We start from the raw sequence: 12,913 nt of genomic DNA, 5'->3' as shown, positions 1-12,913 counted from the left end.
TCATTACCAGGAACACCCAAATCCTCCCTCACACGAGTCCATTCCATGTCATCCTCCTCTGAGCTAACCACCTCTTCCTCCATTCTCTCGGTAAAACCCTCAAAGGAGTCTTCGTCAGATGGTTCTGCAAAGATATCCCACAGCCGTTTCCTCTCTCGCTCCTCGAGAGAATCTGACTCTCGAGGAGTCTTACGACCACGTCTCCCAGTATTGGAGCCATAAGGCTCAACCATAACACTATCCCCTCTCACAAAGGCCTCCTCCTCCAAAGGTGGAGTTACAGCAGTAATGTCTTCAGCTACAGTGATACGGCGCCCAGAAGTATCTAACTTTAACAAAGAACGGTGAAAAACAGGGTGGATCTTAAAAGAAGAAGGTAAACGCAGTCTAAATGCCACAGAAGAGATTTTTTTAGTAATAGGAAAAGGTCCCAAATACCGTGGCGCAAACTTTCCTCCAGCCTGTTTAATATATTTAGAAGACAACCAAACCAGATCCCCTTCCTCCAACTCCTCCCCGGCTTGTCTATGGCGGTCGGCTTGAGTCTTCTGCGCTGCCTTAGCTTCTAACAACAGTCGGCGAGCAACATCATGTAAGGCAGCCATTTCAGACGAACGGTACACTGGATCAGAGGAAACCACATTAGTCGACGGCGCCACCCCTCCCCGCGGATGAAAACCATAAGTTAACTCAAAGGGAGTGTGTTGACTGGATGTATGTACAGCGTTATTATAAGCGAACTCAGCCACCGACAACCACTTAACCCAAGCAGTTGGCTGCTCCAGACAAAAACAACGTAAATATTGTTCCAACAGCCCATTCACTCTTTCAGATTGACCATCTGTTTGTGGATGAAAAGCAGAAGACACATTCAATTTGGTTCCCAAACACTCATGGAAGTGTTTCCAAAAACGAGACACAAACTGAGGAGCTCTATCAGAAACAATAACCTCAGGAGCTCCATGCAAGCGAAAGATATGTTTGGTAAATAGTAAAGCCAATGTAGGAGCCGCAGGAATTGTTGAACACGGTATGAAATGAGCCATTTTAGAAAATAGGTCCACCACCACCCAAATACATGTATAACCCCCAGACCTAGGCAAGTCAGAAATAAAATCCATGGAAATAATCTGCCATGGTCTCTCAGGAACAGGCAAGGAGGATAATAACCCCCTAGGGCGCCCCGCAGGCGTCTTACTCTGTTGACAAACGGCGCAGGTATCACAAAAGCGGAGAATGTCCTGACGCATCTTTGGCCACCAATAGCTTCTGGTAATGAGTTGTACGGTCTTAAATCTGCCAAAATGCCCAGCCATTGGTTCGTCATGATGTGCCCTAATAACTTCTAACCTAAGCGCCCCTGTCGGTACATAAACCTGACCATTACGTACCAATACCCCCTCCTGGTCTTGTAAATGAGGCAGCATAGTACGATTTCCTACCGAAAGTAGCATAAGTTGTTCCTGGGTCCAATTATCATCTTTCTGAGCCTCTAGGATTTGAGCATGTAATCCCATCTCATTGTCCACCACACATAAAGAGGCAGTAGGCAAAACTGTCTGACACACGGACTGCTCGCAAGTCTTGAACTCCGGCTTACGAGATAATGCATCTGCCCGCAAGTTTTCCTTCCCTTCTACAAACTGAACTTTAAAATTGAACCTGGAGAAAAACAAAGCCCATCGAATCTGACGTTGATTCAATTTCTTGGCAGTTTGTAAATGTTCTAAATTCTTATGGTCAGATCTGACCACAATCTGATGTCGAGGAGTCTTACGACCACGTCTCCCAGTATTGGAGCCATAAGGCTCAACCATAACAGGTGCTCTGGCAGGTCATTGATATAAAGGTTGAAAAGTAAAGGGGCCAATAAACATCCTTGTCTTACACCTTTGCAAGAATCTATTTTCTTTGTCAAGGCACCGCTGATTCCCATTCTAACCTGGATATGGTTATTGGAGTATAAACTTTTGACCAGGAGTAGTAGTCTACGGTCTATTCCATGTACTGTTAATTTTTGCCATAGGAGCTCTCTGTTGATACTGTCAAAGGCTGCTTTTAAGTCAATGAAAGCAACATAAAGTCTGCTCTTTCTTTTTAGATGTTTATATATTAGGTGGTTTATGACAAAACAGTTATCCATGGTGGATCTTCCTGATCTGAAGCCGGCTTGTTCTTCTGGCAGGATTTTATTTTTATATTCCCAAAGTTCTAATTTAGAAAGAAGTACTTTAGAATAGATTTTGGCCACTATATCTATTAGGCTGATTTATTTATTTCGTGTCAAAAGCATTGTACATTTCAAATAATGGAAATAAAAATAAAATTTAAAAAAAAGAAAAAAAGAAATCACAAGCAACTAAATAGTTTTGGACCAAAAGCGGGCGACAGCAACCGCATTGTCTGTAGCTTTAAACAACTCCTCCTCCGTACATGAGGCAGGGCATTGTGGGCAAGCATACATATGTCGAGTTGTTTGTTCAGCTCCACAGTCACACAAGGTGGAGGATTCCTCCAGGTAGTGCCACCTTGCCAAGTTGTCTTTTGATCTGCCCACTCCGCTTCTGAGTCTGTTCAGGGACTTCCAAGTTGCCCATTCCTGGTTTGCCCCTGGAGGAAGACCCTTTTGGGGGGCCATCCAGTTAGAATTGCCAGGTTTAGCTGTCCAGAGGGACACCCTTTTATTAGGCTGATAGGTCTATAGTTTTTTGGATCTTTTTTACACCCTTTTTTGTAAATAGGGATAATTATTGCCAATTTCCAACCTGTAGGAATATTGGCAATGTTATTTATGTGATTACATAGACCTGCTGTTAAGGGGGCCCACCAGTTAGGGTTGGATTTAAATAACTCTGGTGGTAAAAAGTCTTCTCCGGGGGCTTTATTGTTGTTAAGGCTTTTGATTATACTCTTTATTTCCTGTGCAGTAGTCGGGGTCCAGTCTGGCAGATTCTCAGGGCTTTCTATACTAGGAGTAATATATTTCTTTGGAAGGGGCGAAGGGGCAAACAGTTCTGAGTAGTAGTTCTCCCAATTTGCTGCAGGAATAGGGGCATCAAATACATATTTCCTTTCTTTAAGAATTCCAGCTACTGAGTTCCAGAAGAGGACTGTGTTCCTCCCTTTAGCTGCGAGTTCTAACTCGTTCCAGATGGATATTGAATGGTTTTTCTTTTTCGCTCTAATGGTTTGCTTATATTTTCTTCTCAGTTCTAATATATTGTTATGTTCAGTCTTAGACTGAGACCCCTGGACCTTTCTCATTAGGCTTTTAAGTCTTTTCCTAATGGATTGGCAATCAGTATCAAACCAGTGCGCTCTATTTCTTTTGGTAATTAATGGGGTAGCGTTCTCAGTTAAATGGTTTTTTAGTTGGTCACATATATTCTCAAACGCTGAGTTAACTGCCGTCCAATGGGATGAGGGGGCTTGAATTGTGGCTGACCAATGTGCAAAGTCTATGGAATTAAGGGACTTGTTTATCGCATCGGTATTGACTTTATGCCACCTGATTCTTTTGTTTAGTACCTCGGTGTTGTTTGTGATCCAGCGATCTAGCTCATTAGTAGATCTAAGGTCCGATGGTACCTTGATCTTAACACTGACTGGTTGATGATCACTATCAGCTCTGGGGAGAACTTCAATTTGTGAGAAGAGATCGTCTTTTCCAGCAGAGACACAGATAAAATCAAGTACACTACTCGTGTATGTGCCATGGTATGTGTAGGGGTATTTGAAATTAGGACTGTTGCCCCCTAGGATTAGCAGGCTGCATTTGCTGATTAGTGATAAAAGTTTTGCACCTGCTGCATTGGTCTTTGTGTCGCAGGAAGACCAACAGGGTATCCCGCTGGGTAGGCCTATAGATGACGCAAAGGCCACAGGTGAAGGGCCTAGTCTGGCGTTAAAATCCCCCAACATAATAATTACGGCGAATGGGTGAAGGAGTGAGATGTCTAGAATCATGGCTTCTAATTGCACCCATATTTCAGGTCTGTAGTATGGGGATGTGAGAGGTGGGATATACACATGGATCATTATTAGATCACTATTCCCGTAACTGAACCTCACAACCAGAACTTGTGGTAAGTCATCTTCCTCATATAATTTGGTACCTTTCCAGTTTAGTTCTGTCTTCAACAAAATCCCTAGTCCCCCAGAAGCTCTCCCTTTATTTTTTGGGCATTATTATACCAAATGTCATAGCCAGGCAGCTGTAACTGATCCCCACCATCAATCACCCATGATTCTTGTAGAGCTATTAAGTCAAAGCTATTAAGAAAATTAACCATTTCAGCATTTGAATTTACCCCAGCCACATTCCACGACAGGATCTTAATATCATTCATGGCATCTCTCCGATCAAAGGTATCTTCATTTTGATGAGACTGTGGTGGTTGGAATAGTCAGTTCTGTTCTGCTGGAGGATCAGCAGCAATGCTGTCTAGGTCATCATAGCATATACAGTTGTTTCGGGGATTACTGCTCCCCTCCTCAGAGTGCAATAACTGGGTTTCTATCTTTGGAGAGGGGTAGTCAGATGCTGATGAATTTTGAACTTTTGGTATGGATTCTGAGTGCAGAAGTGGAACGGTCACTATGTGAGTCTTTCCATTGTCCTTAGCTAAGTTTTCTTTAGGATTTGTGTCGAGGTCAGAGGTCTCTAAGGCCATTTCTTCTTGATGATGAGCTTCAGGGGGATGCGAGTTTTGTAGAACAGTTGTTATCTGGAGAAAGGAACTTCCATGATTTTGTAGGGGTTGTTCTTTTGTTGGGCAAAATCTTCTTTTCTTCCTGTTAGGGGATTTTGCTTCCTTTAATGGGTTTCTTTCTGGTGGTGTATGACTTCTATGCCTCGAGAATGAAGGGTTATGAGGGGTGTGTGTATTGCAGGAGTTGTCTGAACACCCTATCTCGGTTTCATGTGGGCTCACAGAAGACTTGGTGTTAGCTATGCCCGCGGTGTTCTGGGTAGTTTGACGATGGTTGGATGCACTGGAGGAGCGATGGTGGAGTAAATTGTTCTCATCTAATCCATGTTCTCTGTGTGAGTTATTCTGAGCAAGACTTGGGTAATTCGCATTTGAGTTCCTGTTGGATAACACATTGTCTATCTTATTGAGGCTTCTTATCTCAGCTGTTTTTCCCATTTTTCTCAAGGAGTACATCTCTCAAGTGATAAGTGCCTTAATGTGAGTGTTCTGAAAAACCCTTGTTGACATAATCCCTAGGGCTCTTAGGTAGTATTTCCTCTTTAAGAGCATGTCCATGAGGCCCTCTTGCCTAAATGTAAGAATGATTCTTTTGTTTCCAAGGAAATTAGGCAACCAGGAGATTTGGGTAATGTCATCAGGAGAGATTTTTCTTCTCAGTAAAAGGGATAGAGACCATATAATCATAGATTTCTTGTGAAAGCGCCTATGCCATTGCGATTTGTTATTGTCAATTGAGAGAAATATTTTATTTCTTTGGAGAATTAAATTGTACATTGAGGGGTTATTGTGGTTTTTGGTTAACTCCACTCCACTTTCAGTCTGAGACATGCTGGGTGACTTACTTAAGCATTTGTCAGAAGAGGCTGTGAGGGCTCCTAAGGAGGCTTTCAGATCTTCTATAGATCTGTTAATTGCTTGGATCCGTTCAAATAAATCAAGTAATGTCTCTGAAGTTAATGTGCAATGGTTGGCCATTAGATGACAAGCATATTCTTTGTCCTTAGTCACACCATCTCCAATGGACATAGAGAGCTCAGGTGAATCAGTCTCTATCAGGCCCAGCTCCTCCGAGGCCAGAGTTGAGTTTAATCCCTCTAAATGACCCCTAGAACAGTTTGTAGAAGAATCAAGATGGGACTTACATGCAGGGTCTTTGTTTAGTAGTAGGTCTGTTATCTTACGTTGTTTGGGGAGGGTCTCGTTGTTTTCTTGGTTCGGAAGATTAGTTCTTCTCAGGGGCTTCCGTTTCCCTCTTTTTTTTCCCTGTTGTAGCCTTTCTTTCCTCTGATGTTATTCATTGTAGTAAAAGTTTCTTCAGTTTGTTTTCAATTGTCCTTTGCCCTGTTGATACTGCAAGGTCACAAATTCCCAGCCGTAAAACAGTGAGCAGAGGGAAACATAAGCACGAACACATTCCCTGACTGATAAAAGACTAGGGCAATAAACTACTTGGCTAATAAAAACAAATAAATAAAATTAAAAGCTGGAGCGCTCTGCCGAAGCAGCCTGCCTCGGCTCACTGGGTTAAGACAAGCAGATGTGTGTTGTGTTTCCTTTGTATCTTTATTAGACAAATCACACTGACAGAGTTTCCTGCTGTTTTTCTGGTCTTTTTGTTGTTTCTGGCAGAGGCAGGCAGAAATAAGTTTGGGTTAGAAGACTAGGGGAAATTGTCCCTCAGATGTGGAGTAAAGCTCTGGCATGAAAAACAGGCATCTCTGAGAGTTATGCCCTTGCTGAAAGAAGCTTAGATGACCAAAGCTTCAGGGAAATGATGACTCTACCTGGAAAATACTCTTGGGTGGGTTACAAAAGCTTCACATGCGTCTTTTGTCAGGTGAAGAGCTCAGAAGATCAGAAGAGATCAGCATTAATCTGAATGTACACACATGTGTGTGGTCTGTTTGCGGAGGATAAAATTGTATGTTGTGTAAGTGTCACTGGGTTGGGGATTGGTAGCTTTGTTGTGTGATGTCTCTTGCATATTTTGAGCATGTATATTGACGAAGGCCACCCAGTGTCTTGTCTGTTATTGGGGTGAGGGAGTAGTTGTACGTAATGCAAATTCTGCTTGGTCCCAGTGCAACAACATTCTTAAGTGGACACATTTTCCCCATAGAGGTGAGTAAATGCTATTGAATCCAACAGTGAAAAATCCCCCCTCCCTTTTAAAGTTGAGCTTGAGGATGGGTAGGAAAGGGGAAAAGTCTTCAGTTTGCTCTCATCATTTCAAGATTCCGGTTCTTGCTGCTAAAACCTGTTCCTCTCAGATTGGTTGGTATGTTGGTTGGCATGTTGTGCATTCTGGGAAACATGTGATAGAAAGAGACAAGTTTTAAAATATTCCTGATAGCTGTTCTGGCTTCCATTCTGCAAGGAACATTGTGCTGTTTGTTTTTGGAAGGGGCATTGACAGTTAGGATAGTGATTCTAAGAATGTGGAAGACAGGGAAGATCCTAAAGAACTGCCAGTTGAAGCGAGAATTCTCTTGACTATCCATAGGTTGCCTTGGTTCATCACTTCTGTTTTGAGATCTAGCAGCTTGGTATTCCCAGTAAAAACAGAAGCCAAAACAGCAGTCTAAATCACATTTGAGAGCCAGCATGGCTTGAGTGTTGAACTAAGACTCCAGCAGACTACTGTTCAAATCCTTGTTCATCCACAGAAACTTACTGGGTGACCTTGGGCCAGTCATGCTCTCTCAGTCTTGGAGGGAGGCGATGACCAACCTCTTCTGAATAAACTCAGCCAAGAAAAACCTGTGATAGGATTTCCATAAATTCAAGTAGACAAAAACGTAAGAATAGTAACAAAATTCATGTTTCTTTCAGTTTGATTTTTAAAAGATATGTATAGAGGCATGCTCTGATGCACAAATGTAGATAATCCATGACAGCTGGAGGTATATTTTGTGCTTTTGCAAGTAACTATTAACTTTGCAACTATCATGAAGCACACATTTCACACCTCAGCAATTCAGCTTTTGGTGATCATGGAAAATCTTGATTCAGTCAGCTGTGTTGAGGTCTCGAAATTCTATGAAAGCCAGTGTTTTTTGTTGTCAGAATCAACTGTGTCTCTCTCAGAACTAGCTATGATTTTTGGATCTCATCTGTGAACTGGACATGAACCATTAAGTGTATGTGTTGGCTAAGATTCTGTAGGCTAGTATAATTAAACCAGGATAAATGACAGGGACTACGAGAACAAAATGGATGCATTGCAGCAGCGGTGGTGGAAGGGGAAGGAAAGCTCACACAGCCAGGAGAAAATACCACTTTCTTAACTTTCTCCATGGGCCATTGTGGTTTTCTCTGCCTTCCTTCCCTAGAAAAAAAGCATCACACCCTCACAATAGAATTCTAACCTTTGTATTTGTGATCTCAGTGATAGCACTTAGGAACTAAACATATGTTACAGTTACCTTGGGGATGTTATATCAATATGTCTTGCTGTCAAGAGTGACCCTTTCCCTAATAGTAGAAAAGCCCCACTTGTAGTCTTGTTCAGGTTTTGGGGAAGGGATAAGTTGGTTTAAATAGCTGATTTTAAAGTAGATATAACTGATTTTAATGTTTGTGTATATTTATAATTATTTTACGTCCCGGCATGGAGTTCTTGCCGTATATACTGTATGTTGTGCTCCGCCCTGAGGGGAAGCACCAAAGAACTGTCACTCTCATTTTCACACCTAGATTATTCAGAAAGACTAGAAACAGAACAGAGGGTGTCTGTGCTTCTTTTAGTTTAGGTGGCGCAGTGTGTTAAAGCGTTGAGCTGCTGAACTTGCAGACCGAAAGGTCCCAGGTTCAAATCCCGGGAGCGGAATGAGCGCCCACTGTTAGCCCCAGCTCCTGCCAACCTAGCAGTTCAAAAACATGCAAATGTGAGTAGATCAATAGGTACTGCTCCAGCGGGAAGGTAACGGCACTCCATGCAGTCATGCCGGCCATATGACCTTGGAGGTGTCTACGGACAACGCCGGCTCTTCGGCTTAGAAATGGACATGAGCACCAACCCCCAGAGTCGGTCACAACTGGATTTAATGTCAGGGGAAAACCTTTACCTTTTTTAAGACAGAGTAAGCACTTGCCTTTTGACATTCTATTCAGAGTAGTGAATGGTTCTTTTATTGATAAAATATAAGGCACTGTACTATTGACCAATGAGATAAATAGAGCCAGGATTTTTGAGTTGATTTTTTGATTACATTTTCTAGACTTATACATATAAATGTATACCGTAAAAAGAAACTGCAGAATTTAAACTCAGTACTCAAATGTGTGTGCATATATGCATTTGTATATATAACCGTGCAGTCAGTTCTCTAAATTTATTTGGGGTGTGGGTGCTAAAAGCTGTGATTTAAAAAAAAAATACTAATATCAAGCTTCTCTTTGGACCCTAAACAAAACACACAATTTGTCTGTTTTTCTGTAACGAAACACAACTTTCCCAAAGCTAGGAAATGTTAAATAAAATTAGTAAGAATAATCTCCCAGCAAATAAGTGAAAAGACATTGAAGGGTTATGTCTGGGTCAAAATATCCTATGACACCATTAAGCTGGCATCTAACCTACATAAGAGATAAGAGTTCTGAGCATCTGAGTTTGGCTTTACCCAGGGGTACAGTAATAGTATTTAAGTTACAGTGGCCTATTTTCCATCTCAGAGTAACACGCCCAAATAGTACGGTTTTTATTCTGAGTCCACTGAAACATTTCTTTTGTAAAAATCTTTAAATGTTTCCCTCTGGCTTTGTGTTGTGGAAGGACAAATGAGCTGAAATGGTATCCAGCTGTGATAATTGTTGGCAGCTCTAAATCAACTCCCTTTGGAAAAGCAGGAAGCAGAAACACAGGCTCCTGTGATGGAAACAAAGATGAACATATGCTACCTCTGTAAAGAAATCAATGTTTTTCCTAGAGGTGGAACAGTACGGTCCTGATATGGGATGCAAAATGGGAGCCAGAGGAGAGGAGCAGGCTGGCTCCTTGTTCAAAGTTGGACAAGGAGCCAGCCAAAGCAAGGGGTTGGTGGGAGAAGAAAAAATCACTCGCTTGTGAGTAAATTGCTGATTTATGAGTAAACTATTCAAAACGGTGGTGATTCAAATTAGGGATATGAACAGCAATACAATTTCAGCGTGGTATATTACAGACAGGTGTGATGCTAACAGGTTGAATTTGGAGAATGTGGCTGAATAATTTAGGTTCTTCTTCATGGTCGCTGTGAATTCACATCAATGGGTTAACTGTGCCTTTGCAGTGTAGTTCGGAACCTTCTAGAGCAGTGGTTCTCAACCTGTGGGTCCCCAGGTGTTTTTGGCCTACAATTCCCAGAAATCCCAGCCAGTTTACCAGCTGTTAGGATTTCTGGGAGTTGAAGGCCAAAACATCTGGGGACCCACAGGTTGAGAACCACTGTTTTAGAGCTCTAAAGGATACTTTTTGGTGGTAGCCCTGCTTACCATTTCAAGCTCCTCTAACCCCACAAAAGTGGAGGGATTGCTGTACCATAATTCTATAGCGCGAAAGGGCTTTTAGTGGTAGTCTAAGTTCTTGTGTTGGGAGAAGCCTCCTTGTATCATTTGGGTCAAGATAACAGTAGATTCAAGTAACGATTTGGGCAATGACTTCGCCTTAGGGTCACCATAGGTCAGAAACTACAACACACAACAACAAGCTTGCAAGGATTTCTTTTGCCCTTTAGTGTTGTGGATTAGCAAGAAATGGGGTTAGTGAGGCCACACCGGCTTAGACTCAGCCAGCAAAACCTTTTCATGATCTTACTAAACTATGAGAGTTCAAATTGATTTGGGCATAACCAGATCTTAGATGGTTACTCTTTTAAAAATATATATAAATACAAGAGTAGCCTACATTACTCCCAATCTTCTTTCTCTACATGGTTTTAAACTCTCTTTGCCTGTAAGTTTAAAAGCTGACACATTTAATTTTTGTTTGATTGGCTTAATAAAGATTTTGTCACAACATAGATCCTGAGAAGGCATTATGCCACAACTCTAATTCAACAACTAGTTACAGGATTTTTAAAGATGGTTTGTTACAGAGGTATTCAAAAATGACCAGAATGTGTGTCTTTTGTCTACTTAAAATATTTTCACATGCTACAAACTACTGCCTTATAGTAAAAATCAACCTACATTCATAGCCCCCCCCCCTGCAAAAGCAGTTAAATACAGTTGCGAGTTGCCTTGAATATTGAGGTAAATCTGAACTTGCCATTTTTTTATCGCTTTGCCTTCAGCCAGTTGGTTCCAGGACCACCCGCAATAAGTGAAAATCCACGAAGTAGGGACACTATATTTATTTTAATATTTATACATTACTTTAGTAGTTATACACTATTTTAAGTCTTTATCAACCAATCGTGTGTTGATAAATCACCTCTTTCTCCTCCTGTTGCCGCTTGGGCTTCTTTTCTCTCCTTTCAGCTTCTCCTTCCTTCCTTCCTTCCTTAGGCTGTAAATTGTAATTTTTTAGGATTTATAATAGTCTTTTAGAGTTGATTGAAAAACCACAAAACAGCGAATCCACGAAAAGTAAACCGCGAAGTAGTGAGAGAACACTATTGCTTTCTACTGGCATATGATAGTCTTAATCTTTGATGGTTTCCAGGTTGAAAATAATTTCTTATCTATCTGGGGAGAGAATTTGAGCCCTCTCCATCACCATGCAAGAACCCTTCCTCTACTCTTTCCACCAGGGGATCCACTTCAAAAAAAAATAGTTAAAATTATAGCGACGATACAAGTAATGATGGCATTCCGTAGTTCCTTTTTGGAGTCTGTTCAGAACAGATAATCTTCTTGAGACAGCCTTCCAAATTCCTCTGCACTGTAGATGTATGTGTAGTTCTATTTTCAAACTATTTCCAGTACTCCCTAACATGGAATTTCCTTGTTTTACTTGTGGCACATACCATATTCATGTTTTGCTTAAGCTCCCTGCCATAAGCATTTTTGTAATAGGTAGTTCTGTTCCAACGCAGAACCTGTCAATGCCTTTATGGCTAGGATTTGTTTTTTGGAAGGTAGGCATTGCTTTCTACCTGCATTTAATCCTGTCATACCAAATGCAGTAGCAGTTCTAAAATACATTACCTGGAGATTCATATTTCATTTATGTGGTGTTTGTACCAATTGTCCTGGATCCAGAGTTTCATGCTGATGCATTTTGCCCTATCTCTTCAGTACAACATGGGGTGCAGATTGTCTCACGGTGTGATTATTTCTGGGAGAGAGGAAATTTTCAGGCAATGCTTGTTAGCAAATAATACATTTGTTTTTCTTTTTCCAGTTAGCTGGAGTTGCCTTCCTAGGAGCTGGTCTTTGGGCCTGGAGTGAAAAGGTAAGGCAGTAGTGGCATTTGGAATATTAGGCAAAATTGAGTCTCTTTTATTGATGAAGTGTGAGGGTTCTTCTCTTTCCCACTCTTTCTTTTCATCAGTGGAGTACCTGTAAATACATTCTAATTCTGCCTTATTCTGCACCATGCCTATTTTTCTAAATTACTGCAAAACCAGTTTTCCATTCAGGTGATGACAAGAGATTTGATATACAGCCTTATGTATCCTATTGACTCATTCCCAAGTAGGTTCCCCAAAATTGCGAGCCCACATACATGTACTTTGGAGTGAATCTTCTTGAACTTGGCTGGACCTATCTCTGAGGAGATGCATAGAAATATGCTGCCTGGCATTTAGTAGGAAAAAGAAGGCCATGCTTGTCCTCTCGTCCAGTCTGTGCTGTGGATTTTGATCTCCATAAAATCCTGATTAAATTTTTCTTTTGTTTTGCATCATATGATTCTGAAATGGCATAGAACCTTTCCCTTGAAAAGCAATATCCCTGCAGCACAATGCTTGAGGTTATCCTGATATGGATTCCCTATGTTTGTACTTAGCTGGCTGAGACACGTTACCTCATGTTCCCATCCTTTTGATATCCTGAGGTGCTGAAAAATACACCCGAAATTTACCCCTACGGGAGATTTATCCTAAGATCATGCTTAGGTCTAGCACTGCCCTGGCCTTGGAGCGAGAGAAGAAGAGTTTTCTAACTAAAACTTCTCGAAGCTCAGACACTGTATTCAGAGACCATGTTGCTGGAAGCAGCTTTTCCCGACTCTGTTGTTTTACACATGGGTTTGAATCCATGATGGGTCCAAGGGT

At 41.4% G+C, this 12,913-nt stretch overlaps 2 protein-coding genes across 2 annotated transcripts in view; both read left to right on the top strand.

Annotated features, from left to right (window-relative positions):
• Positions 1 to 12,913, top strand: part of tspan14 (tetraspanin 14) — an 81,560-nt gene that overhangs the window by 44,957 nt on the left and 23,690 nt on the right. The window contains exon 3 of the mRNA XM_003224091.4: positions 12,040 to 12,090. Within this exon, the coding sequence (XP_003224139.1) occupies positions 12,040 to 12,090 (51 nt within the window). The remainder of the gene's footprint in view (positions 1 to 12,039; positions 12,091 to 12,913) is intronic.
• The window catches only part of LOC134297668 (uncharacterized), a 345,438-nt gene that overhangs the window by 329,594 nt on the left and 2,931 nt on the right, over positions 1 to 12,913 (top strand). The gene's annotated exons all lie outside the window — the stretch shown is intronic.

The sequence above is a fragment of the Anolis carolinensis genome, chromosome 3 (assembly GCF_035594765.1).
Source record: "Anolis carolinensis isolate JA03-04 chromosome 3, rAnoCar3.1.pri, whole genome shotgun sequence".
In the NCBI taxonomy this organism is placed as follows: Eukaryota; Metazoa; Chordata; class Lepidosauria; order Squamata; family Dactyloidae; genus Anolis; species Anolis carolinensis.
This window is presented reverse-complemented; position numbering and strand designations above follow the sequence as displayed.